The sequence below is a fragment of the Copadichromis virginalis genome, linkage group LG8, assembly GCF_057382275.1.
Source record: "Copadichromis virginalis isolate Kocher_CV1m ecotype Utaka linkage group LG8, C_Virginalis_male_GT1.1, whole genome shotgun sequence".
NCBI lineage: Eukaryota > Metazoa > Chordata > Actinopteri > Cichliformes > Cichlidae > Copadichromis > Copadichromis virginalis.
Window position 1 is genome coordinate 23,063,949 of NC_140625.1, and position 27,422 is coordinate 23,091,370.

General features: G+C 41.9%; 1 protein-coding gene across 6 annotated transcripts in view; it reads right to left on the reverse strand.

Moving 5' to 3' along the window:
* Positions 1–1,503: 1,503 nt before the first annotated feature.
* The window catches only part of usp54b (ubiquitin specific peptidase 54b), a 59,385-nt gene continuing 33,466 nt past the window's right edge, over positions 1,504–27,422 (reverse strand). For 4 of the 6 annotated variants that reach the window (XM_085466608.1, XM_085466611.1, XM_085466609.1 and 1 more), the window contains 14 exons: positions 26,972–27,077; positions 23,399–23,545; positions 20,673–20,822; positions 19,921–20,113; positions 19,513–19,695; positions 18,963–19,182; positions 16,699–17,079; positions 16,489–16,616; positions 16,232–16,390; positions 11,583–11,730; positions 8,557–9,389; positions 6,336–6,463; positions 6,118–6,243; positions 1,504–3,792 (listed from right to left, as the gene is read on the reverse strand). In XM_085466608.1, coding sequence (XP_085322734.1) covers positions 3,706–3,792; positions 6,118–6,243; positions 6,336–6,463; positions 8,557–9,389; positions 11,583–11,730; positions 16,232–16,390; positions 16,489–16,616; positions 16,699–17,079; positions 18,963–19,182; positions 19,513–19,695; positions 19,921–20,113; positions 20,673–20,822; positions 23,399–23,545; positions 26,972–27,077 — 2,989 coding nt within the window. In that variant the 3' untranslated portion in view covers positions 1,504–3,705. Of the gene's footprint in view, positions 3,793–5,755; positions 5,896–6,117; positions 6,244–6,335; positions 6,464–8,556; positions 9,390–11,582; positions 11,731–16,231; positions 16,391–16,488; positions 16,617–16,698; positions 17,080–18,962; positions 19,183–19,512; positions 19,696–19,920; positions 20,114–20,672; positions 20,823–23,398; positions 23,546–26,971; positions 27,078–27,422 lie in introns of those variants that run through there. The other 2 variants (XR_014921996.1, XM_085466613.1) reach the window with 2 other exon arrangements.

Genomic DNA, 27,422 nt, shown 5'->3' on the forward strand with positions numbered 1-27,422 from the left:
TATTTCCTCAACACACAGTTTCATACGTTCAGTAGTAATAATAAAAGGCTGCCTGGGTAAGTGCAATGTGTGTGCGTTTGTGAGGGTGCTTATGAATTATATCAACACTACTGTGCATGAGTGGGAGTGACTGATTGTAGCGGGTAAATGCAAGTGGCAGGCCAGCGTATCACTGCTTACATCTAGTGGTAGGCAGGCTAACTGCAGACTGACCTAATGGAAGACATTAGTAATATAGCTTCACAGTTTCACACACATTTAAACACTGTTTAAGAGAAATATGATGCAAAAAAAAATTTGTAGCAGTTTTTTTTCAAGTACTGCAGGAACTAACGCTGGTCAGTTACTGATCCCTAAACAATATAAATGATCCCTGAATAAATTAAAAAAAAAATTGTATTAGAATATACAGAATATTTTTTATTTCGTTTTTGAATATTTAAGTGATTAAATAAATCCATCAATAAACTTCTGGCATAATTACAGCTGAATATTTGACCACTCTTCTTGGTAGAACTGGTAGAGTTAATTCAAACTGGTTGATTTCTTGGCAAAAACCCCGCTTTTAAGCACAGACCATAAATTTTAGGTAGGGTTGAGAATCAGCACTATGGAACGGCCATTCCAGAAGTGTAACGTCATCCTGCTTGATGGATTTGAAAACCAGTTTTGGATCACTGTCCTGTTGGAACAGCTAATTATGTCTAAGTTTCAAGCATCTAGCTGTTAATTTGCAGTAAAGCTGAAGAATTTGGAGATCGTCCTCCTTCTTCATTATTCCATCCACTTTGTGGAATGTATCAAGATTACTGACAGCAAAAAAAAAAAAGTCTCAGAGCACGCTACCACCATGCTTGTCTAACCTTAAATCCTCCATAGATATGTCTTGTTTTTTATTTGGTTTGTCCATGTGGGCAGCTGGAAATCAAGCTTGAAGGTATAGAATTTGTAGCTGGGACATCTTTCTTGGTTGGCATGCTCTCGGTCCATAGTGATGTACAGAAAAACCTGCTTCACTGAGGACAGTGACGCTGGATTTCCAGCAGTTTCCAGTTCATGACAGACTTGAGCCTTGGTGGTTGCTGGGCTGTTCCTGAACATCCTAACCAACTTAATTTGAGGTTTTAGAGGGCAATTAGTTTTTTACACAGGGTCATGTAAGTTTGGATTTTTCCCTCCTTAATAATAAACACCTTCATTAGAAACTGCATTTTGTGTTTTCTTTGTGTAATATTTAAATTTGTTTGATGAGCTGAAACACTAATTTTAAGCATTACTATTAGTTTCACTGACCAAAAATTCTTAAATTTTCTATATTTGAGGAATATTTTAGCTGTAGATTAGTGTATTATATGTAAATATATGAAAAACACTGCTTAAGAGCTTAATTAGTTTTCCTGTTAATTTGGATTAAGACCAGACTGGTGTTGGTTTCTTTTTTCTTGAAAGTTAAGTTCTTTTCGCTCTCCTCCCCACAAACAAATAATGAAACACATGTTACGGTGGTTACGCCCCCTTTGGGAGTGCATTGTTAATAACTTTATTGCAAAAATACAGGTTCCCTCTTTCCCCGAGCAACACCACCCCAGAACTGACACATAAAGTCTACACACACCCACAAATAACCATCTTTGTCAGTTAGCTTCCCACCCTCCTCTAACGCAAACACACACTTTCATCCTTTAGTTTACATTCATTCGCTCTTTCTCCCTCTTGCTCTCTGCGTCCTCGTTGCTCTCTTTTTGCATTCCATTGGTTGAAACATAGCAGTAGATGCAGAACAACAAAGTTCACCAGCAGCAATAAACATGAGATCTTCTCTTCCTCCTCTCCGTGTCTCTGCCAGAGTCCATGAGAGCACCCGTGAGGGGTGGGCGTGTCTGCCTCCTGACTGTCTCCAGTAAAGGACTGTGAGGGAAGGTTGATTTGCATAGCGGACTCATGCGCTACAATTGGCTACATTCTCCCACATCCAAAAAAACAACAACAAAAAAAATCCAAAAACACAAAAAAAACGAAGAAAAAAACAAAAATACAACCACAAAATCTGAACCTAAATGGAAAAATAAATTCTTACTTTAACTCTCTGAGTTAGGTGCCATCCTTTGGTTTAGTTACAACGTTCATTCAACATCAGTAAATTCTTAAAGAACATTACATTGGCCTTTTGTTTAATAAGGACTTTGTTAGTTTATACGATATTTAACAGAATAAAGCATATAATAAAAGTACTCTACACACGTCAGAATGCTACCCAATAAAGGGAAGAGTGAATTAAGTCGTAATAACTGTTCATACAACTGAGGAATGGTTGACATCTCTGATAGCTCACTGGCTGAAAATATACCTCTAATACATATCTATCATATAAAGCATGTTCATATTAGACATGTCACTGTCTTAGGTTGAAGATGAGCATTTTTCTGAACACATCTGAGGTCTCAAAACCAGTTTCAGTGGGAGGAGGGAGGGGAATAATAAAGTGTGAATTCATAAGTGTCACTGAAGTTCACCTGAGGCCTTGGAGTGAAAACAAACGGCATCGACTTCTCTCCAGCTGCTCCACGTTCAAATAGCCTTCAGAAAGTGCACTTCTGCCGAGTCACCTTGCAAAGTGCACTTGAGTCATCTGTTTTCATTGTTAAAAGCCTAAGAGAAGGGTTTCCTAACCTACATTCTCTCATTCCTTCTAGACTTTCCTCCGCTGCTGGCCTATTTCTGGTGCTACTGTTTCCTGTTTGGAACAAAGAAAGCAAGCGAGAATATAAGAGAGCAAGAAAAGAGGAGCAGAAAGAAAAGAAGAGGGAAAGAAGCAGAGAAAAAAGGAAGCGCTTTTCTTGTTCAAGCTCCCGGTAGAAACGGGAGAGCTGTCATTAGGTCGGCGAGCGGTTTGGGGGCAGAAACTCCAGCTAGACACTTGTGAAGTGCACTCCACTCCTATTTGAAATGCAGACATGAGGAAGTATCACTTTAAGTTTATCAATATTTGTTAATTATCATTATCAACATTCCATAAGGTCTTATTAATTAACATACAGGTTTCATATGTGAGTTTTCTGTACACGACTTAGTTATTAGAGAGTTCAGTCTCGGCAGATTAACTGTGCGCACACACAGGAAGAAAAACAAACCCAAAAACAAAAAGAGAAAAAAATATGGCTGTCCATCTGAAACAGACCTAGTTCAGCTACGTGTGCGTCCAACAAGAAATGCCCGTGAAGAGAGAGGAAGAGGCGTGGCTACTTGGTTAGAGTCCCCCCCTGAGCTAAAGGTCCTGTGGGTTGGAGGGCGAGTCTACAGAGAGCTCTAGTCCTAGTTGGATGCGGCTGGTGAGCGACTGCTAAAAGCAGCAAGCTCACCTGGAAACCCTCTGAAAACCCCAGGGGGAGACGAGAAACAGTCCCGGAAAGCAGGGGGAAAGGTTGAGGTTGTAGTTGGGGGTCAGAGTGACTGCATAGACAGAATAGTAGGGGGAGGAGGAAGGGAGGAAGGCAAGAAGGGGCTAAAGCAGGGTGCTGCAGGCGCTGAGGGAGGCTCTACGTCAGTGCAGATGTGCATGTGTGCGTGCATGTGTTTGCGTGTGCATGTCGTCTGAAGGAGGAGGAGGAGGAACAGGATAGGAGCTGAGTCGATCCTCCTGAGCCGATTCCAGGTCCGTCAAGGTGAAGCGGTTGTGGACCCACGTGGACGGGTTGCGGTAAGATATTAGTGAAGCACTGAAGGACCATGGTCTGAGGAAAGCTTGACCCCCGTCAGACACAGCCAGAAACTCCCTGAACTGTCCGACAGCTCCTGGACATGAAGATAAAAGGTCAGATTAGTAAGAAGGTGCACGTCAAACATGACAGATGTGGTCATTCACAGGAATATGCACACATGCTTCGATTTTACACATGTATCTTCAATCATGGGATTTACAGAGTGTAAAAGACACAAACTGTCACACACTGATGCTTTAAACACAGTTTTCAAAGATCTCAAGAATTATTTCCCCAAGCTCTACTTAAACTTGTCCCATACAATCTGATAAACTATAGCTGTACAGCATCCCAGGGGAAATCCCTGTGGGACACCTTAAAAATACTACGCTATCTTTTCTTTTTGTATATCGATACAAAAGCAGAATCTTATATATCTATATATATATAAGATCTATATCAAACAATGCAGGATGCAGTGACACCTCTTTTTAAGATGTCATTAACAGATATTTGACTGTTGATAAATAAAAATTAAAAAAACCTGTGGTGATAGAGGCTAAAATTTCAGAACAGCCATGCTACTTCTTTATAATCAGCATTTATTTGCTTCTTTGGCCCAAATGGGGAGATTAAATTATAAACTGTGAGTATGGATGCAGAATTTCCCAATCAGTGCATCACCCTCAGCTTCATATAATCTAAATAGTAAAATCTGTTAAATTCCACATTTGATTCTTTTTATATGGAACATTTAAAAACTGGTCATTCTTCACTGTGTATACATGCATATTCTAAACAGTGCACGGTTTATTTAGGATCTTTTGTATCTAGCATATCCTGGTTTCTGAAAACAGCATATAGCACTGTTTATGCATAAAACTGAGGCAGTCTAAAGACCTGCACATGTGAATGAAGCGCAATGCAAGACAGCCAAGAGCATTTGGCAAGTAAAAGCATAGTGCCGGGAGGCAGGTTATGCATAATTTCACCTTGAATTTAAAACAGAAAAGATCAAAAGGACCAACGTGCATGCTTGTTGATTCTTTTTTTCCCTTGCTTGTTTATTATAAGCTAATAACAGCTCAGATGCATAACTTTTCCTATAACATACAACCAACCATAAGACATAAAGAAATTGTATGTTAAAAACTACACATATATTCCAATATTTAATGCATGTATATTTTTAGATTAAGAAGTTGAAGAAAACCTGATTACTCAATTGCTGACTTTTTTAAACCAATTGTTTTAAGCCATGATTTAGTGAGAATTTTGAATGCACTGCTAATTAATTACTAGAAATGATCATTTCTTCTTATGTTTTTCTCTGCTAAGAGAGACCATTGGTGTGTGACATGTACAGCAGCTTGTAAAAATACTTTGGATCGATGCGCATTAGCTTCAGCTCCCACAGCGAGGTGTTATTTTTGCACTGTGAAGCTGAAGTGTAAAAACCTGAAACGACACTTCTGCCTGTCAAACTATTCACCACAATTTGAGTTTAAAAACTAATATGATGCAAACAGAGCCGACACATCTGCAGATATGTCGTGTGTAATACTGACGTAACAGAAAACCTAACAGGCTGAAATGTTTTTGCTTCGGGGGCCTTTTTAAGACATCCCTCTTGTTTTCAGCTTTTTTCCTTATAGAGAGTGGGAAGGTGTCTTTTTTTAACCTCTAAATCAAGGTATCAGTGTTTACTTTTCAGAATTTCAAATTTCCTTCTGTGAATTTTAGATGAACTGGACACATGACAGATTTGCAGGCCAAATTTCTTTTAAAATCACCTTTGGGTCTTCACATTTTTTGCAAATCAGTGAGGATTCCCTGGTTTTAGATATATGGATATGCAGCCTACTTTTGTGCCAGATGAGCCCAATTTGCCAGGAGGCGAATATTCACGAGAAAAATAATTTAAAAAAAAAGAGGAGAAGACTTTTACTTTGCTCTAAAACAGACTTATCTGGCACATAAAGTAGCCAGCCAAAAATCCACTCTTGATGCAGGCGAAACACACAGTGCAACATCATATGAGCCAGCGCGGTGTTTACCTGTGAAGCAGTGGAGGGAGGTGGTGATGAGAAGGTGTTGGTGATGAGGAGGATGAAGGAGATGATAGTGGTGGAATAGCAACAGGGACTCAGAAGAGAGGAAGTAAGCAAGGAGAGGCACTGACATCAGCCTGCTTCACCTTTGAGAGAGACAGAGGACAGAAGAGGAAGAGAAGAAGAGAGCGGGAGGACAGATTGCAAGTAGAATAGCAGGACAAAAGGAAGAAACAAGACAAACAGCGGGGGGGAGGGAGGGGGGAAGAAGAGCACAGGGAAAAGCAATGTGACCGCAAGACATCAGGCAGGTGCAGTTTAACAGCATAGCCGCAAGGAGGCAGCAGAGCCCAAGTAGTCACACTCACAAAGCTGCGGGTTGCAGTCAGGCGGCTGCGGCGCGAGGTCACTACTGTGCCGCTCAGGCTGCGTCCAATTCTCCTCAGGTTTTCCCCATCATCAGGCTCCACCCCAAAATCCCGCAACATCATTGGCTGCAGAGGGAGAAAATGTCTGTCAGACGCTGGAAAATGGATCCAACTGATGACCCATGAACAGTTTCTGCAAAGGACTATGTAGGTGTTGCCTTGTTGAGGTAGGTGGGGGTGCTGGTGCAGTCCGCCCCGTACGCACTCCTCTCCATGTCTGCGTTGGGGGTCTTGGAGCGAGCCTGCCCTCCCACCCTGGATATGAGCCTCTCTGATGGGCTGCAGCCTGGGAACACACAGATGGTGAAAATATGAACAGAGCGTGGTCTGCAAATTATGTCAGACTGACAGCTTACATTTCCTGTGTCGTTCATGAATTCATTAATAAGTAACTTAAACAAACTTTGCTTATGATTTGACAAATGTTTACATACAGTATATATCAGGCGTGTCAAACAGAAGGCCACAAGGGCCAGAATCATCCCGGAAAAGACTCAAATCTGACCCAGTGGATGGCTTTGAGAAGGAGGTAATACATTTTGGACTATATTTTCAGAAATTTTGCAACTTTTCCCACTAAAGCAGACCTCCCACATGGCCATTTATACTACACCAATGTAAATAAGTAATAGATAATCAGTTACAATCATAGAAATTTCTGGGTTTTTTGGGTTTTTTTACAATGGATCCACGATAAAAACGAATAAAAAGAAATGTTCTGTGAATGAACAACCTTATAATTACAGCACAGTCTGGGCAATGAGCTACATTTTATTCATTTTAAACATTTATTTCTTACAATTTATGCCCAAAAAGTTATGCAGATTTCTTTCATTTGCTACGGCAGCATTTTTTTTATCATGTAAAAGACAGTTGAAATTGCAAGTCTTCTTTTTTTTAAAATTGACATATTTAAGAGATTAAATGTGTAATTAAACTTTTTACACTGGCTAAAAGGGGAGTTTCACTGGTTTGTCCTATTTAGGATCAAAGTGGGAGATACAGTGTGGTGCCCACAATGTAAAATAAGTTTCACATCCTTGGTATATATTTAATGAGCCAGCGCGATGTTTACCTGCGAAGCAGTAAACAGACCGAGACCGAGGCCTTCACTGAAACTCCAAAGTTTTTTTTAAAGCATTTCTTTAATGTCTCTAAAATTTTACATTTAACACAGAGAGAAGTGACCCTATAGAAAAATCAATATAAAAGTGGAAAGCAGTAACATCTGCTGCAGTAGCCTGTTTACTGCAGTACTCTTTACTGTGTCTCAGTTCCATACTACATACTGATATGCACAGTATATAACATGAGGTAATCTCAACAATATACTGTTGTGCATGTTGGAAATTAACAGCTACCACTGCTAATTACAGTAAACAGACCAAAAAAAATACTGAAATTGTTAAATTGTCCCCATGTATAAACCAGTGTAAAATCCTCATTTTCAGTTCACAAAGTTCTGTTGATCGTACATATAATTTTGTAGCGGTTTTATACTTGAGGACATAAATTAAAAATGTGCTTATAGTTGGACTACAGCTGAATAAAAAAATCTATGGAGCATTTTAGCTTGCTTCAAAAAGTGAGCCTACAAGCAAAAAGAGTTTTCTATGTTGTAAATAAAAGACATGCGGTCACATTCCTTGTAGTCTCCACCATTTAGTTGTTTCCTGTGTTATTATTGTTTTCACATGTGCCTCGCTGTGGTTCTACATTTCCCTCCTTTCTGTCTTTGTATTTAGTGTTTTTCACCACTTTGCCAATTTTCTTAATCCATAAAACTTGCAGAGATTGTCAAAAATCTATCACAAATTTCTAAGATCTTAAGAGTCTATGTATGACATCCTTAATTCCTTTCTTTATCGTACATCAAAAGGCCCAAACACACTCACTACATGTATTGAATCAGCCATACAATATGAAAGCAATAAAACGTGGTCAAAAATGTGAACTTAAGTTCAAATCAAATATCAGAATGGACAAAAATACAAATCTCTTTAAATATGAGATGTTTCTGGTGCCAGACAGGCTGGTCTGAGTATTTCAGAAACTGCTGATCTACTGGGAATTTTCCCACACAACCATCTGATGGCTACTTCCAGCAAGCACAGAGCTCAGATCATCTCGAACTGGTTTATTCAAATGCCCTACACAGTCACCAAATCTCAATCCAACAGAGGCCTTTGGGATGTGGTGGAACAGGAGATTTGCATCGTGAATATAATTTAAGTTGATAGTGAAAATTAATAATTTAGTCATTACGCCACAACGGTATGTCATATTCTGAGCACAATTAATTTCACTGAATGGTGGGTTTAAATGTTCCAATAGTTACAGATTGTGTTATGGTGGCTATGTGTGTCTGTGTGTGTGTACCTGTCTTTCCAGCCAGCAGACTGGCCTGGTAAAGGGAATCAAGCTCAGAAAACTCAGCCTCTTTGCGGTCACAGCAGGGATTACTGTGTCGCCCTGGGGCATGCTGGGAGCTGTAGTGACCTGGAGAGGACTGGCAACTGTAGCTGTAGTTTTGACTGGATGCCTGCGGCCTGATGGGAATGCAGCGGTCTGGGGGTGTCTCGTACGGCGTCACCACTGCGTCGGGGCGGTCCAAACTCCAGGAGGACCAATGACGTGTCTCTGAAGCAGCTTCTTCCCTCGGCCAATGCTGAGCAGTGCCCGCGGGGGAATGGGGCCGCGGTGGTTGCCAGAGCGGCGTGAGAGGTTTCCTTTGCCCGGAGGCTTCCAGAGGGGAAGACAGGGGTGGATTAGAGGTCGGAGGGGGAGGAGGTGGGGGAGGCTGTGCGTGAGTGGGTTCAAGGTGTGCGGAGTGTGAGGTGTGTGTGACTTGTGTATCCCAGAGACGCAGAGGAAGCGAGGGCAGAGAGATGGCTAAGTGCTTCCCCAGTGGTCTGACACTCACCCCCCCTGCCTGCAGCAACTCACACAGCCTCACCCCTGTCCCCTCCCTCCCATCCTCCTCCTCCTCCCCTCTCCTGCCCGCGCATCCATCCTCCTCCTCCCCTTGGCTGGAAGGTGCGCAAGGGTGAGCGATGCTGAGGGTGAGCGGGGGTCGAGGGGGAGGGGGGCGATAGGGCGGAGGGGGCGGGTTCTGGCCTTGGCCCAGAGCAGCATCCCTGTTGGGCGTTGCCTGGTCCTCTTCCTCCTCCTGATTGGGCGTCAGCAGTACTTGGACCGGGCCAGGCTGTTCACTGGAGGACACAAAAGAGGGAGCGCGTCAGTCAGCCGGCAGCAGGACAGAAAAACAAAGCTGCTCTGACGTCAGGTGAGTTACTGCATAGAGGGAAGGTCACGACAGCACATCAGGTAAACAAACACACACACAAGCTCACTTACATACCGGACAAACAGCCTTGTGCAAGCATCGCTTCGTGTATGAGATTTCACAGCCATGCTGTTTATGAATCAGGCACAAGCTCAGGTGCACTGACTGACTGATGACAAACTTAAGTGTCTGATTTGAGCATTTCCATCTTACACAGAATGTAATCAGATTTCCACTACTCTGCACTGGTGCAGTATATCAGCACTGAAAACAATCTATGACATAGACTAATTCAGTCTCATATCCTTTTATTGATTTGCATATATTGATAAATGAGGGATATGATATATGTTGAACATTAGTGGATTTTCTCAGAGACATGAGACACTATTAATGTTTGTGCGTGTGTGTGCTTGTATGTGTGAATAGAAAGTCTGTACATTTCTGTGTAGTGTGCACAGACACACGTGTGTCTATGTGAGCGCCCACCCCCGTCCCCCACTTTAACTTTCCTGTCTCTTTTCAGCGTTAGTAATTACCCAGCAGGCTTTGCAGCACTGAGCTATAAATCAGAGGCTTATGTTGATCAATAGAGGAGAGGAGGAAGGTAATAAAAGAGGCAGAACACTGAGAGCTTTGCCTCCACCTCCTCTTTTCCCTCAGTCTCGCTGTTAACAGTTTGGATTTACAATTTATTATTTTAGAAAAAAAAAAGTTTTACTCCAGTTTAAGTTCAGTTTTAATGAAACACAGACTAAAATCAATATTAACATGGCTTAGTTTGCACATTCAATCAGTCTCTGGTCTGTGCTGGTTCTTCAGAGTGGAGCAGCAAAACTAATTACAAGATCTAACAAAAGAATATTTGAGGTTTTAGGAGTTTAATGACCGCCCTTTAAGGCACATTTGAGATTATACATCTAATTTCCTGACTCAGTAAGAATCTAAGATCCTGAGAAAAGACCAGAACTTCACAATAAAGCTCACTATATTCATTCTTTTTTTCTAGGACATTCTGTACATTTTTTGCACTTGCATATTTTTAAAATCTAAAGACATTCAGGTTACTATAAACAAATTAACAAACAAATGCAGTGAGTTTTCCTAGGAAAACAGTTGGGATGATTAATTGGCAAAAAATCTGCAGGTCAATAACCAAACTGACCTTTTCAACTAACTTTCAGTTCTATTCTTTTAATGTTTTCATCATTAAGCCTCGTGTCTCTTGCGTGTGTTGCATCCAATTGGGAATTTTTAAAACTATGTGTGTTTGGCTATCAAAAGTCATCAGTGCATCTCAGATTCTTAATACTTTGATTTCTGAATATTAAAACTGATGAAACTGATGTTAAAACTCACTTTCCCCTCCTTACGCAACAAAACTAACACATCAGTAGGAAAGCAGACTGAATTTTTGTAACAGACAAACATAGAAGCAGAGAGCACGGAAACAAAGCGCGGCACAGGATCTGTGACTGCAGTCGCGTGGCAGCACACAGGACAGAAACACAGTGATGGACTGCAGCTTTGCAGTGCACAGAAGGACAGATCAGCAGCACACAAAGAGCAGAGGAAAGCCTTGGCAGCACAAAGCTACAAAGAGCAGCACAACAACAATGAAGGGAAGCAGTGAAGCACAGAAAAGCCGAGAGAAACTCTCTCTCCCTCTCCCTCTTTTTCTTCTTGATGGCAACACAGAGAACAGCAAAGCAGCTTTTTACTGCATTGCAACAAACACACAAACACAAAGCGGATAATAAGTTGCTGTATATAGTCAAGGGTGTGTGTTTGAGAAAACGTACACATTCAGACACACACACACACACACACATACACAGAGCTGGATGTGAGAGTGCAGTGCTGGGGGAGTGGGTTACAAAATCAAGCTTTCTGGGATTTTGTCCAGCCAGAGCTGAAGACGCACACATGAGGGTGTTGAGGCGTTTCTACACAGCCAGCACCCAGAGGACACACACAGCGGAGTCCTGAGGTGGGTTTGAGGACAGCTTGAGCTTGGACAAACACGAAGTGAGGGAGGAAGGGGAGGGAAGTGAGGGGTTTTGAGGTGATTTTGAGACAGGCACCGCTGTGGATACATAAGGGTTGACAGTGGTGGTACCTGCGTGGGCCCTGTGGGCGGGCGCTTCCTGTCTCCCGTTCCATTTCCTGTTCCTGCCTGCGTTTGATTGGGGCCCCAGTGCTCCTCATGCACGCAGCTACAGCCAATCCGCTATGAGCGTTAGCCTCATGCAGGGGTCTGAGCACAGCTGAGGATGTTAACAACAGAGCAGGAGATAAAAAGGAGAATAAGACAGAAAGATATAACGACAGAGTGGAAGCGAGAGAAAGTTTGAGGAACGGAACAAGAAAGGAGACACGAGGAGGGATGAGAGTAAACGATTATAATACAAAAGGAGAGAGAAAAGAGAAGCAGAGCAGAAGGAGTGTTTGTGAGGGGGCCAGCATGCATTACACTCTGCTGCTGTAAATCAATGTGTGAGTATTTTACATAAGTAAAGAGTTGCAAAGTGGGATGTCCTCAAAACCTAACCTAACTTCAATCCCCAATCATTTTGGTGAGAAATATCCAATCACTTAGAAGCTTACAATTCAGGTTTTTGCAGCAATAACAACAAGTTTTTACTATTGTGTTCAGAAGAAACTGGATCCAACACTCAACAGCTGCGATCAGTGGCTTTTAGATAAATGTAGAAACCATAGTGCTGTGTTTCCTCCAAATTTACTGCAAATTTCTTCAGTGCCACAGCTACTGCTGCTGGTACCGAGGGTCACAGATGTCATAGCATTTTGGCATTTAGTGCCTATTCCAAAGCCAAACTGACAGAAAATGCTCTAAATAAAGCAAAAATCTCACCTGACTTAAATTTGACTGCTCCCTGTTTCAAGGCAGTCTACTTGTCAGACTCTTAGCTGCCTCAAAAGCTGGTCTTTACTTAAATCACTCTGTGGAGGTCTCATTCTGACCACTTGCATGTGCCCATAATGTTCCTTACACTACCTACCCTCACTACTATGCTCGCCTGATTTAAATCCTTGCAGCCCCTTCACCAAAATGAAACCCAGACAGAAGGTGCAGAAGGAGACAACCCTTTAGGGAAGATTAACAAATTGCACCACATAAACCTGTTAAATCTTTAAAACTGAGATTGTGAAACCATGAAAGAGATAAAAAAAGCGAATGAAAAGTTATAGATGCATGAAAGAAAACAGACCCCCGCTCCGTTTAATGCACTCAGATGTTTTGCTTCTTAAGTCTTCCTTTGTTTGGTATGACAACCAGTTTATGCAGGCTCACTGTCAAGTCAAAGTTTGTGCCTCTTCTCTGCCTGGGCTACATTGTTTACCCTGATCCTGTGATTTCAACTTGCACAAAACTGGCAGTTATTTTTTCTCTGAGGACACCCTCTTGTTTTCAAGCTGACAGACACTGGCAATATCATAAGAGGAAACAATAGGAAGATTTCATAGCAGGGACCCAGCATCTTTTCCCACTTAGCAACTCTGATGTAATCACATTAATATACTAACTTGTACTGTTGGTGACTCAAAAATTGAACATTAGATAAATGAGTTGAAACTGGGGCTGCGTTCATGAAGCCACACACACCAGACAAGGGAATAAACTACAAAGATATTTCTAAGACCAAGGTTTTTTTTAGTGTGCACTCTCAGTGGTGCTAGTTGGTTACAAAGAATGCACAAGTGGACAACAAAAGAGCAGCCATCATCCGTTTTGGCTTGAGTTTATAGACTTCAGATTGATAGAGGCAGAAGAAAGGAAGGCGGATGGCAGCTCTGTTGTTGCTGTTGGCTGTAACCTCTGAAACACTGAGGCAGATTGTTTGAAGTATGCCCGAATCCATCGATACGGGTGTGGGAACCCAAATTCTGTTACACAATAGCACTGATAGTGATGCCATCTGTTCGTTCACAACTCGTCCTTTCACTTCATCAAGGTTGAATGTGCACACAGGTGAGTGTCAGGTACATGAGACTAAACACAGTGAAGCAAACACAGTAGGGCAGACAGGACACAACATAATAATCCCTGATGTAGATTTAGTTAGTTCTGAGTAGGAGGGGAAAACCTGAACACCTGCGGTTTATATAAAACTCTCACTTACACACACCTAAACACGTCTTCACAATAAAACATGACAGAAAAATATCTTTTGTGGATGAACTGATCAAATATTCATGAAAAAGTCACACACACAGGAATATGGACACATACTTTGGGAACACCATGTGTTCCCAAAGTCGATCTAAAGTCAAGCCTGAAGTCACACAGACCGTGCCCAAGTCTTTAATTTGAATGTTGAGTCGAGACAAGATGTGAACATAATTCTTTCACTGCTATTTATAAAGCTGGTAGCTGATTTGCAGCTGAGGTTGTTTTAGGTATAACTACTTAAACAGCATGAATGACTTTGTAAGTGGTGCCCGACACGAGCTTATTTGTTTTTAATTGCATAAACAACATTTAAGATGTTGATTTTGTGTGTGAGCGTGTTAACATTTGCTAAATAAAGCTAAATAAAGAGGCTGAAAGTATGAGAAAACAAAACATTTGACTCAAGGAGCATGCTAAAGGAAAAAGTAACTGATGTCATCTGCTTTCAGCAGAAGTTATACTATTTCCATTAACACCAAAATGCCTAATTGACATTGCTATCCACAGAGCTGCATTGCTGTTGTGGCTAAAAAGCATGTGCAAAATATAATACTCAGACCTGATTAAAGGAACAACTGAAAGTTTTTGTGATTCTGTGTATAACAGGTAAAAATGCATGTCTGGCTAATTTCCAGTTTAATGCGGTCTCCCTGTGAAGCACTGCACCAGCACTGGGTGCTACTAGTATGGAAGTCCCATTCTGACAAGCTGCACATCTGCAGTGTGTGCTGGATCCCAGTTCAGTTTAATTCAATCTCATTTCTATAGCCACAGATCACAACAACAATTGCCTGAATGAACTTTATATTGTAAGATAAAGACCCTGTAAAAATATAGAGAAAACCCCAACAATCAGATAACCCCCTATGATCAAACACTTGGCAAAAGTAGGACAGAAGACCTCCCTTTTAACAGGAAGAAACCTCCGGCAGAACCAGGAGCAGAGAAGAAAAGCCATATGATGCGACTGCTTTGGGGTAAGGGGAGGGGGGAAAAGGGTGAAGGATGCCTAGGCTGCATCACCTGATCCACTATAAGCTTTATCAATAAAGTGGATTTCCAGGAAGCAATCTTAAAACCGAAGAGGTGCAAGCAAAAGCCCAGAAATGCACAAGGAAGCAACCTTAAAGTGAAAGTTAGCTGTACTTTTACCCACGAAATGAAACTCATAAGATTTAGAATTTAATTTCGCATGATTCTTTTTTTTTTTTTGGCAGAAGAAATTGAAGCTTTCAAAGAAAACCGGGCATACACGCGGAGAACGTGCACGCCAAAGTTAGAATCCAGAACCCTCTTGCTGTGAGGGAATAATAACTAAACCAGGTGGAATTATAAAACTTTGTGATCCCACTTCATATGAGTCAGGCACCACAGTCTTCTGCTCTCCCCATGAAGCAACTCTGAGAGTCTAATATTAGAACCTCACGTCCTGGTACATACCCAAATTTTGAAGTCCATATGCACAGTTTATTATAGACATTTAAAGTCTCAGAGGGCATCAGTTGAGTAATTATCCCAGAGCCGATACCGATTCTCCAGAGACGGAGAAGAAATCACAGAACGTTTTGTTACAGGCCACATAGCAATACTCATAAACTAACTGTAAAATTAATGGAATGACCCTTAAAGTGTGACTCGAGTCAAAGAAAGACACAATCTAAAGCTCACACCATAACACACAGATACCCACATCATTATAGACCACACAAGAACGAAAAAGGTAGAGAAACACATTTTTGGAAGCAGAGGAATACACACACTGTAAACTCTGGAGGATAGCCAGGATATCGGAGCACTGAACTTGGATTGTGCTTGTGATTCTAAATAGGAATCACCCAGAAAGAGTTTCCTGCTCTGTGCCGGTCAGTGAACGCCCCACAGGAGTTTCCATTTTTGTAAAAACTCTGCTCTGCTCTGTTCAGCTACACTGAACACAGCTGGAACTGCTAGATCCACACACACAAACACACACAAACACACACGTCCTCTGAAATAAAACACACTGAACTAACTGACGGATGAAAAAAAAAAAAAACATCAGAGAGAGACAGATGGAGAGACAGACCAACAGATGGGAACGAGGACAAAGACGAGGTCAGACAGACACATGGACGTACAAGTCACTGTGACTGTTAATCTAGACACAGGTGACCTCAAAACTGCACCAGGCAAGATTTTAGCATAAATATACATGTTATCAGCATAAAGCATAACATTTTAATACCAAAGATATATCCACCTTTTCTTTTTTGGAAGCACAAATTGAGACATGGAAGTGTCTAGATGGGCCTTTGCTATGCGGATTTCTGCTTGGCGCAGCTTTAAATGCAATTTTGAGGGGTAAAGGTTTAAACACATTAAATTTACATAAATGGTTTCTTACTCATCAGCTGTTGTATAAGTAAATCAGTGTTGATGCAGGCAGTGAAATATCAGGAAAGATCAATTAAACATAGGCAAATGAAGCCCAAATTGCATTCCGCTGGAAGTATTTCATAAGCATATAACTCCCATACATATTCACTACCAACTTCCAGCTGCTGATTTTCTATGTTTCCATATTTCATCCATACCCTGGTGTTGGAGCTGGTCCAGGTCCATGAACTTGCTGGGTTTGGGATTAAATCCCATGGCTGCCTCCCGCTCCGCCTCCCTTCGCTTCTGCTGCTCCTGCAGGCGGGCTCTCCTCACTACCTCCTCCTGAAGCTCGTCTAGCTCACTACGCCCTGGGCCTGAAAACACACACACACACACACACACGAGAAATATGGGGAATGAAAATATTCATCAATTTAAATGCATGTTGAAGAAATTAAGCAAAAACACACACCTGCATTAGTGCCACCACTCCAAGTAGGTGGGGGCAGCTCCTGCAGGATGGCACTGCTGCTCTTGGACTTAGGCACTGAACGCCATGAAGGACCTGACATCAGCACCCGTTTTTGTTGCCCCACCTCCCTGTAAACAAAGGAAAAGGGTAAACGAAAGGCATAAATGTTGATAATGCAAACAAACTAATCTGTATCTGTAAGTTTCCTACCTGTCGGGGCTGCTGCTGTTCCTCTCGCTGCTCTCGTAGCCACTCTCCATCCTCTGAATCAGACGTGGCTGGTGCTCCACCCCTCTCAGAGGTGGAGGGGCAGGGGGACCCATCGTCCGCCCACTGCCCAGAGACCTGGGCTGCCCAACCAGCCCAAACCCCGCCTCCAACTCCCCAACTTCTCTGGCTTCTACTTCTTGCAATCCGAGCAGTGGAGCAGGTCCCTCTAAAGGGAGTGAGTCCTGAGGCCCTGGAGGGAGAGGCGGGCCAGGCACAGTGTTATAGCCCACAGAGGAGCCTCTCTGTCGGGTGAAGATGCTGTCGATGTTCAGCGCTTCTCTCCTGGGCCTCCAAGTTGGCCTGTAGCGGCCTCCAGAAGAACTAGAGAGCAAAGAACAAGGATTCAATGCTGAACATGTCTACTGACTGAAAAAAATTAGTCTTCTGGTAAAAATTATTTAAAAACTGCAAAAGAAAGTAAAATTTTCTGCAGAATGTCTACTTTTGTTTATGATTCATTCTTTTACTTAAAAGTACAACACGTATAATTTTTCTTGTGTTAAATCCCAATTTCACATTGCACAAGAGATGAGAGCGAACAGTGGTTGTCAGGCCACTGATTGGTCTTTAGGCCTCTATGATTGTCACAGTTTCTCATGACGTTAGTTGCCGTGTGTCTGCAGAACAGTAATACCTTTATTTATGTGCCCATAATTTAGGACATGTTTTAGAGAAGATCCAAAGTGACATCTTTTCATAATATGGAGTACACTAATCACTAACATAACAAAATGACCACCTTGCATTACTTTATCAGCAAATTTTACAAAATAAGCACTGCCAGATTCAAGCGGTCTAGCTAAGCTACAACTAACTTACTTACTGTAGCTTTCTTGCTAGCTTACATTACTGCAGGCAAATTCAAATCTCAGTGAAAATGCGACTTGGCTAGCTTGACAAATTACCTGCTAATGTGATCCGTGATACTAACTTGTCTATAATGTTTTGTTTTCATGCAACAATAAATCTTGCAAAGGTGTATAACTGAAAATGTTTCTTCAAAGAACTAGCCCAGAGTGATGCAAGGCAGGGCCAGTTAGTCAGCTAGCCGTAACTCAGCTAAACAGTCTGGTGATCGATCTCAAGAGTGAGGTTACAGACTTTGATTGAGAAGCCAAAGCAATCTAACCAAGCACAAGTCTGTATGATATCAACCTTATCTTAACAAACGCACATTTTATTCATATTGTCACTACTGGAAAAATTGAATAGAAACAGCAACATTTCTGATTGGTGGAGGTCGCTGTTACCAAGAAAATCTGATTTCAGTCAAGAGTGAAGGACTGTAACATGTTGCTAATGAGGCTATACTTTGTTACATACACATCACAAAATACAAAATATATTCCAACCTTTTGTTATACACCAGTATGATAATGAAACCTATTAAATTCAAGAAGGTTGAAAGTCCTTTGTTGTGGAAACTAGATTTACAAAGGGTTGCTGGATGAGAAGTTCCTTTACCTTTAAACGTAATTATGTAAATAGTCTTGCACTTTTAGCCTTTTTTTAGTCGTTTTATCCAAATCAAATCTTTTTATGGTCACGACTCACCTCACAACTGTTTGGCTTGTTTCAGAACTGAAAACTCGTTATATAAGGAAATCTCCACTGACATTTCACAAATGCCATTTCAGAAATAAATTGAAAATTCACTTCCAAAACTCTTAAAAAAGTGGGCATTCACAGCCTTTGAGCATGTGCCCCACAATAGGATGCTAGCTACAGTTCACTTAACAGCCACGATTCTTGTGATATTGTGCATTTTATTTTCTTTAAGCTGTGTTGTGTTATTATCTCAAACTTTCACTTAAAGATCAGAAGGAACAGACTGCTGTGTGTCTCACAGTGTGCAGAGCTGTTTAACTATGAACTCAAAGCGAGGAATCTGAGATTTTTCCTCATCTGGATTTTTTTCTAACAGGCTGAAGGGCAGCGTGTTAACTTTTCAATTCAATCTGGGGTACAGTGTTGAAATATATATATATATATATATATATATATATATATATATACACATTATAGTTATATTGAATGAGTAGCCTAACAACATGAAAATAAGCTCCATATCTAATAAGCACTTCTACTTTTTCCCCTGAAGAGATGTGAGTATTTACGTGTGATTTGAAGAAGGCATTACCGTGAAATATTTTCATCTTGCTTTCACCTAATTCTACAGCCGATGTGTACGAGTGCTGCAGTACCTGGACTTGCTCTCACTGCTAGTGCTCTCATCCTCCCAGTGGGGACCCCCAATCCCCCCCTCGCAGCCCCCAACTCCGGAAGAAGAGGAGGAGGACAGAGGACGGGAGGAAGAGGAAGAGGAGGTCAGAGGCCTGCGGGAGGAGAGGAGGAAGACAGCCGTCTCCTTGTACTCCTGCAGCGGAGGAGAGGGAGGGCGCGGAGGACCCTCCACTGCTGACTCTGAACACGGGAGAAAAGGAAGAGAAAATAAATCCAATAACATTTTTATTTATCCCACAGGGGGCAATTATGCAGGCAGCAGTGCTAATAAATGTGAGAGTAACCACTAACGAGGCGCATAACCTGAAGACTCTGCAGAACCCATTTCCCTTCACCGAAACTTGAAAACGCATAACTGTTTGCTCTTAACTATATCAACAATGATACTTTCTGCATCTCCCTGAAAACACTTGAGTATTTGCTGTTATTTTTTAAACCATTAGGGTTTCTTGACTGAAGGTGCAACTGCATTTTTTTTAAGGGGAAGAACATTTGGACCAGCAGCATTACCTCCAGCGTCAGCACCAAGCGGCGGTGTGCCAGTGTCGTAATTACAGACCACTGTGGTCTGGGATTCACTGGAGAGGTGGCTGCCTGTAGACTGGTGGAGGGATCGGCTGCGAGAACCTCGGTGACTCGAGCTGTCTGTCGAAGAGTCCGTGCGAGTATCGCTGGATATGGATGGCTCCCGACCTGTGGGAGAAAAGAGAAAGAGAGGTGACCTTTTAGGTAATCCTGTATGCGCATATGTTTCCACTTAAAGGCATGATAATACTATAGCACAGGCTCTGCAGTATGCAGAGGCAGATTATAGGGTTGAAGGTCAGAGCTTTAAAGCTATAACCCCGCATGTTCTCAAATGATAAAGACAGATCAACCCGATCTGATATTTAGCAGAGTGTATCATCTTTGCTGTACCAGAGTCTTCACTGTCGTAACCAGCCTTGCTGCTGCAGTGCTGGAGCTCCAGCTGCGGGTTGGAGCTGGTACAGGGGTTTGGGCTCTCCTGCAGTATCACCGGCGTCCCACGGGGGTCAGCGTAGAGCAGCAGCAGGGGCTGATAGTGGCCTTTGATACAGCGAGACACTACGTCCTTCCACTTAGGGCCGATCTAGAGATGCAGAGCACACACACAAAAATATATATTTATATAAGCACACACACATAAAAAGGAAGTATAACTATCTGTTTTAGGATATAACGCTACTCATATTCCTCTAAAAGTAGAAGGTCAAATACACTTGGTGCTGCTGTGTCTTCATTGATATCATATTATCTCAGTCAATAATCTAATATGACCCTCATTGTGAACTATGATTGATAGCCTAGGACAGGTACATGCACACAAGTTCGTTCTCTTATTTCTGCTGAGTATTCATGAGGATTTTTTTAGCCTTTAAGAAAAGGACTCACACTTAAATTACATACATAATATGAACACAGTTCTTGCACTGAGATTTAAGCGCATAGATCTAAACAAAGACAGGGATTAAACCTTAAACACATAATCAATCTAAAGCTGCCTCTACTGCAAAAGACCTGACTGTGCAGCACTTAAACTAACATACAGCACAGCTCCTGTCATTTCTGCTCTCACAGGCACAAGTGAAGATGCAGCAGATGCTCCTTGTGTTGCAGCGTGCAGACTCGGGACTCAAACTACGTCTCACCTCTTTGACGTGGGCGTCGTCGAAGTACATCCACTTGCGTATCTTGGTCTGGAAGAAGAAGGTGGAGTAGTGCTTGCCATAGTAGCACACCATGCCCACCAAGTAGAGCTCCGCCTGGCGAGCCCTCTCCTCTGTCACACGGTAGAACAACTACCGAGAGAGAGAGAGAGATAAGAGGGAGGGGGAGGAGACAAGAAGGGAGGGGGGCATGCAGGGGAGAGGTGTGCGGTATAGGAGAGAGAGAGAGAGGGAGAGAGAGAGACAGAAGAGTTAGTTAATGTGAATACAAGCACATTTTTGCTCACCTAGTATATGCTGTATGCAGTAATTCTTCACTCTCCTCACTTTCCTCTGCTTGCGAAGCGCACACAAACCTACAGTGCTGCATACACGCTGCAGTTTTTCAAGCGGAAATGATGCACGGCTCTCACACTCATCTCTTAGTAAGGTCACTTGCTCCAGATGATACTGCTAGTAACATGCACAGACAAAGGCAGTGTATTGATAGCCATATGTATAATTCTAGCCATTGTGCTTTGATGAATCGTATATCGATAAATAAATCCATGATTCAACATAATAAGCTAGAATAAATCTAGTCCTGCAACCAGCAAATGCTTTCATTATTTATTATTTTGAAATCTTTAAAGAATCAGAAAATACATCTTAACAAGTTTGCACAACCACAACTCTTTTGTCCAGCCAGCAGCCCATAAATCTGCAGATAAACAACGAAGATCTGTATTAATTCCTTTTAAATTTAACAGCTGATTTACAGTTAACTGAATATAAAGTTTGGTTTACTGCAGCAGCAGCACTACAGTTATCTAATCTGAGGAGAAACGGGACATAAAAGTGTAAAAAAGGGGGATGGGTAAGATACAGAAAAACAGCAAGTGAAAGTAACTGTGGAGGGAAATGCACACACTTTTAATAGCTAAACACAATTTGGAAAATTCAATAGATAACACCTCAGATTTTCTTATTCAACAGCTTGTTTTTTTTCCCCTCACAGCTGCAGGATGAAAACAAGAGACAGAGCAGCAGGCGGAGACAGAAGATAGAGGGAAAAACTTGAGTCACTGTAACACATATTCATATTCACTAATCCATTATTCATGGATATCACTTCGGAATGCGGCTGGAGATGTAACAGGGGCATTAAAATGCATCAACATTACTCAGTCATGACGCCGACTATCAGAGGTCGAACACGTGTGTGTGTGTGTGTGTGCGCGTGTGTGTGAGAGAGGTGTAAAAGCTGTAGCTGTAAATGGAGAAGTAGCGTTCTGAGCTCTTTATAAGAAAATTGAAAGTCTGGAAGATTACGTCGTATCTGCACAGAATTTGTTTTTTTAACATGCTGAACTTGCACATTATTGCAAGTTATTGTGTATTTGTTTACACACACACACTGAAAATACATATACATCCATGCATGCGCTTGTGTCGGACAGTTTGCATGTGATAATGTGCTGAAAAATAATTTATGCATGTGCTTACATCTAGCAGAAAGCAGTTTGCTGTAGATCAAATTACAAATTACTACTCTTGGTCCGGAAATCTAGGACTCTACTGTATTCTGATTTTTCACACCCTGGACCTTATTCACTTTTATAACAACTCTCCAAAAGGTATGAGATATGCATAAATATTTTGTTTTATTGTAAAAACTAGGACTAGTAGACTGTGATGCATTTTCTCTTAAACAAAAGAGAGAAACCAATTTCAGTGTATGATTGTCAGGCTTGCGCTCTGGAGCATTGCCACTAATCTACCATGAACCCTTACTTGAAAGGACAGAAAACCAAAAAACTCCAGCACTCCTGCAAAACATTAGCATGCAAAAACACTCGGTATGCCAGTATGCATGCACTGTTAGCAAGAGATTACAATTATTTGGCTCTAAGCTTTTAAAAACATGCAAATTTTGCCTGTTGGTGGCACTACAGTAAAAGTGAGTTTTGTTTTTTGTTTTTTAATTGAAATCAGTTTGAGACAACCCAGCAAAAAAAAAAAAGGTTGAATTTACTGGTCCTTGAAATGACATCCCTTTATATCTACATTTGACTGAACCTTGAAAGGAGACCTCTTCTTCCTGTGAGACGACTCTATAAACCCCTGCAGCACTGTGCAACCAGAGTATCTGGGAACAATAGGCTTTGACTGTCCAGAGTGCAGTACAAATAAGCTCTGCAAGCAAACATTTTTAAGAAATCCCATCCAGCACTAGTTTTTGCATTTGTTTTGTTTTATTTGTTAATAATGTGTTGCTGTGTAATTGCAAACCTTTCACACCCAAATACAATGCAAATAAGATAAGATATGCATACGTTTGCATTTTTGAACAGTAAAGTGTCATGCAGATGTCAACTAAACTTTTTAAATTGCAACAAATTTAATCTTAGACGTTTCCATTGTTCTGCAAAAAAAACAACAAATTTTCACCTTCACTTCAATAAAATTCAAGTATTTATGAGTATTTTTACCGACCCTGACTGGTTTTGAAATTAGACTTGAAAAGGCCCAGGGGCGTCTGGTGCTTGCTGGGAGTTAACAGCCCTTCTGATTCACATATACACACTGCACACAAAGCTATTTTCGCCACAGAATATTAGGGAAATTACATCTGTGTATTTATGTCAGTTTGGGCTCAGCTGCTTGGATAGAAACACACGATATACGCTAATTTTGTTCAAAGGAGTGTATAATGTGCGGTCGCTTACATCTCCCAGACGCAAGCAGGTTCCCAGGCTGTGTATGACATCCTCTGCTAGGTCAGAGTGGTCTGAATCCCACACCAGCCCGATGGACACAATCTCCGGTGAGTTCATCAGCACCCGGCGGATACGCAATACCTCCCCACAGTTACTCTGTGAGAGCGAAAGGACGAGAGGAGGTTAACAAACAAAACAAAAAAAGAGTGCGTGATTAAACAGCTTTATTCATCATGTGTGATGAGGCTACAGAGTGTGCACATCACTAAAGCCATCCCTATTTGGCAGTAATGAAGACGCACACACACGGAAAACCTGAACAGTAGGAGCGTGAGGGACAGAGACAAAAGGCTAAAAAAAACAGAGAGATCATGAAAGGACTGTAAGAGAGAACGACAGAGGAAGAAGTGCTGTGCTGAGTTGTATTTGTCCCTTGGGCCTTCTGTTGAGTTCAGAACCGTGTGTTCTGAATCCTTCCTTTGAGTCATGACCCACCACAGAGCTGGTGCACACAGACACACACACAAACGTACACACATGTACACACGCAAGCATGCACGCAGTGCTGGCAGAGCAGGCTCGGAAACAGCCTGAGAACACCCTGGCAACCAGACACTTTGCCAAACACAGCACTCGCACACATAAGCACAATCGCACACAGAACTCTCCCTTTGTGGGCGGCGGGCTGTCTTGCACTGGCACCAGAAATGGCAGGAAGGTATTTTGCCAGGGTCTGCTTCTCAATTCTCAGAAAGGGACACAAACACAAGCCAGGGAGCAGCAGCCAACCAGCACAGCACTGAGACACGAGGCTATCTGTATGCTTAGGACACATGGACGGGACACACAGCTTCAGTTAGCTCTCAGCGCTGAGGGGAACAGCCGCTGACAACATCATTCATCAAACGGTTGTGCAAACAGATTCGCTCTGCTTCATAATACAGCATTGATCGGTGCAGCCTCATCGTTGAATTTTATATGCAAAGATTTTTTTCCCCCACCATTCTTTTTCTTTTTTTAAATCACTGTGGCCATGCAGACCTTTCCAAGACACGGAGAGTTATATAACAGGGCTGCTGGTCAAATGATACTGTAGGATCGCAGTATGCTGATTGTGGCATTCTTCAGATTAAAATGACACAAAGCTTGTTGTTGTTGCTTCCTGACAAATCAAAGAGCAGCGGAATGAAAATGCTTTCTCATCTTTAATAATGGAGTCACTGAAGAGATCGTTCATGGAGGATTGATAAACGCCTAAACCACCACAGCTGATGAGAGAGGCTGTAAACAAGCCAACAGTTTAGCTAGATTATGTAAACCGCTTTATTATATCAATACGGATCACAGCCAAAACTACAAAAATCCAACACACAGGCCCATTTCACAAGTCATTTGTCACCACCATGGTCACTGACTGCATATAATAAATGTATCATTATAGATAATGGATATCTGAAGCCATAAATCTATGATCACTTATATACATACATTTGAATCCTGCACAGCCAGCAGCAGCCAAGTATGTTAAATAATAATTCTAATTTTTTTCTTTCATTACATTGGATAGTGACATGTCTTATTTTTTCTACCAAATGAACAATCACAGTAACTATAGTAATGGATTACTTTGATGGGGTAACATAGCAATGCACTGCCCATGGTGTGTAGAGTTGTTTAAATCAGCTGCAATATAAAAAAAACTGCAGTCTAATTCTGGCTGGTTCTGAAGAAACTTGGTTACTAGTAAAAGTTTAAATGTAATATCTTTTAGTGAAGCATCACAGATTTATTACAGCACAAAAATATAGTTTGAATTTGGCGTCCAGGCTGGCATCCAGGATGGGTGTCATGTAAATATGTTACATAAAAATTGGGGAGCGGGTGGCATGGAGGTGGGGTGTTTAGCGCGCAACACCACACCACATAGATACTCCAGCATTCTCCCACAGTTCAAAGACATGCACGGGATTACGCTAAGTGGTGACTGCAATTTGGCTGCCGGTGTGAATGTGACAAATTGGCGACCTGTCCTGGATGGACCGTGTCTCACGCCCTGTAACAACTGGGATAGGCTCCAGCCCCCCTGTGACCCTGAACTGGATAAGTGGAAGAAAATGGATGGATAAAATTGGGGCATAATAAGTAAACAGCCCTCCCGTGGGTGGATGCTGAGGTGGTGGAAGGGTTGAAAATAGCAGGCAGGGATGCCAAGCAACAGCACTAGTACATTGGAGGGGAAGATAAGAATTTCTGCAGCTTAAATAGTGCATTTATGTTATATGTGCTCTGAAATAAATCACAGTATACACTCTGTAAGTCTTATAAGATCTAAATGTTTCATATAGATATATACACACCATTCCCTACTCAAAAAACATGAACGGGAGCACTGAGTAAATCCTATGAGTAAATAACGTGTCACATTAAAAGACTACATAGAAAACATGAACATTTTTATTTTGTTGTCACATGTCACAGTGATCCAGTATAATGTTTACATTTTGATGAACATCTGAAGAGCTAAAACACTGATCATCTCATCTACATATTCACTTTATTGCACTGATATTAGTTCACAACTCGCCAAATTTCAAATCGCCTGTGCAAAACTTCGCCATCAATCACATTATCCAGTCCCTGCACTGTCCTATCTTCAATCTCACACTTACAGTATCATCCAGCAGCCTCGCTTCCATCCAAATACCATCACTTTGTTTGAGCAACGCCCAAGGTGGTATTAACAAAAGATCAGCGCTGCAAGTGATGAAAGATAAACACAGACAGGTTGTGTGTCTCCCGTGGGACTGCGCACACAATGCCAACGTTTACCGTGGTTAAAGAAACACTGGGTGTGTGTTAGTGTGGCTGCAGCAGTGGAAGTGGTGATTGTGCTGTGTGACGAGAGGGGCAGCTGCTCGCCCGTGCCCAGAGAGGAGGCTCTTTGTACAGATACTTTGGCAGACAGAGGTGGGTGTGTGTGGTCAAACTGGATCTATTCAGCAGCAGCACTTCCCCATGTGGCATCGCAACACACAAGCCTGCAGAACAAAGGAATCATTGAAAATTCCTCTGTTCACGTACGCCATTTTTTCTCTTCCCGTTATTGCTTTTACAGTTCGCATTTCGTGCACGGCTCTTACTCCAAAAACACTCCGTCTTCATGTATAATTTCAAACCGATCTTCCTCTGAACAACCAAACACAGTTTTCTCCCACAAGAAGAAACTGATGATTGCCATCATTTACTGTATGGGAGGTCGACGAGGACAACTTGGAAAATGCTTCCCGTAATAGAAAGAGAGATGAAAAACGGGAAGAAAATGCAAATGAGCCGCTGATTATGTAACAGAGACCCGCCGTAGCGAGAAGGAGGAAAAATAACAAAGAAATGATGAAACAAGTGCAAATTATATTTTCAGAATGTGATTTTCACCCTGCTTTAGTTTCCTGATTACATTCTTCTCTTGATAAAAGGGAAGAAGTTGAGCGTGGAAGGGCACAAAATGAAATGCACGTTTTCTGTGCACGTTGAAAGGAGTGCACGTGCGTCATGCAAAAGTGTCCTGTGTGTGCACGCTCTCACGGGGCAGTTGCGTAGGTCTCCCATGTTGCTGGCGTTGCGGAGCAGTTCTCCAAACATGTCCGGCGTGGGTTTCTCTCTGCACTCCAGCATCCTCACTGCCTGGTTACTGCAGCATTGGATACACACACACACACACACACACACACACACACACACACACACACACACACACACAAAATAAAATCAGACACCCGGTGAGTGAATGCATCCCAGAGTTAGACCCAAAAGAAGGAAAACTTGATAAGTTTGTTTGTTTGTTCCTCTGCATTTAGATATTGATGCTGGTAATGAAAAATCCCTCTACAGTGGGTAACTTAGCAAGACAAGCACTCATTAGGCAAATGTGCAACACACTATACTACGAAGCCAAATGAAATTTACTCCAGTATTTCTCTCACTTCACAAACGTTATATTCTTTAAATGAAAAAATAATAAATAAGAAAAAGATGT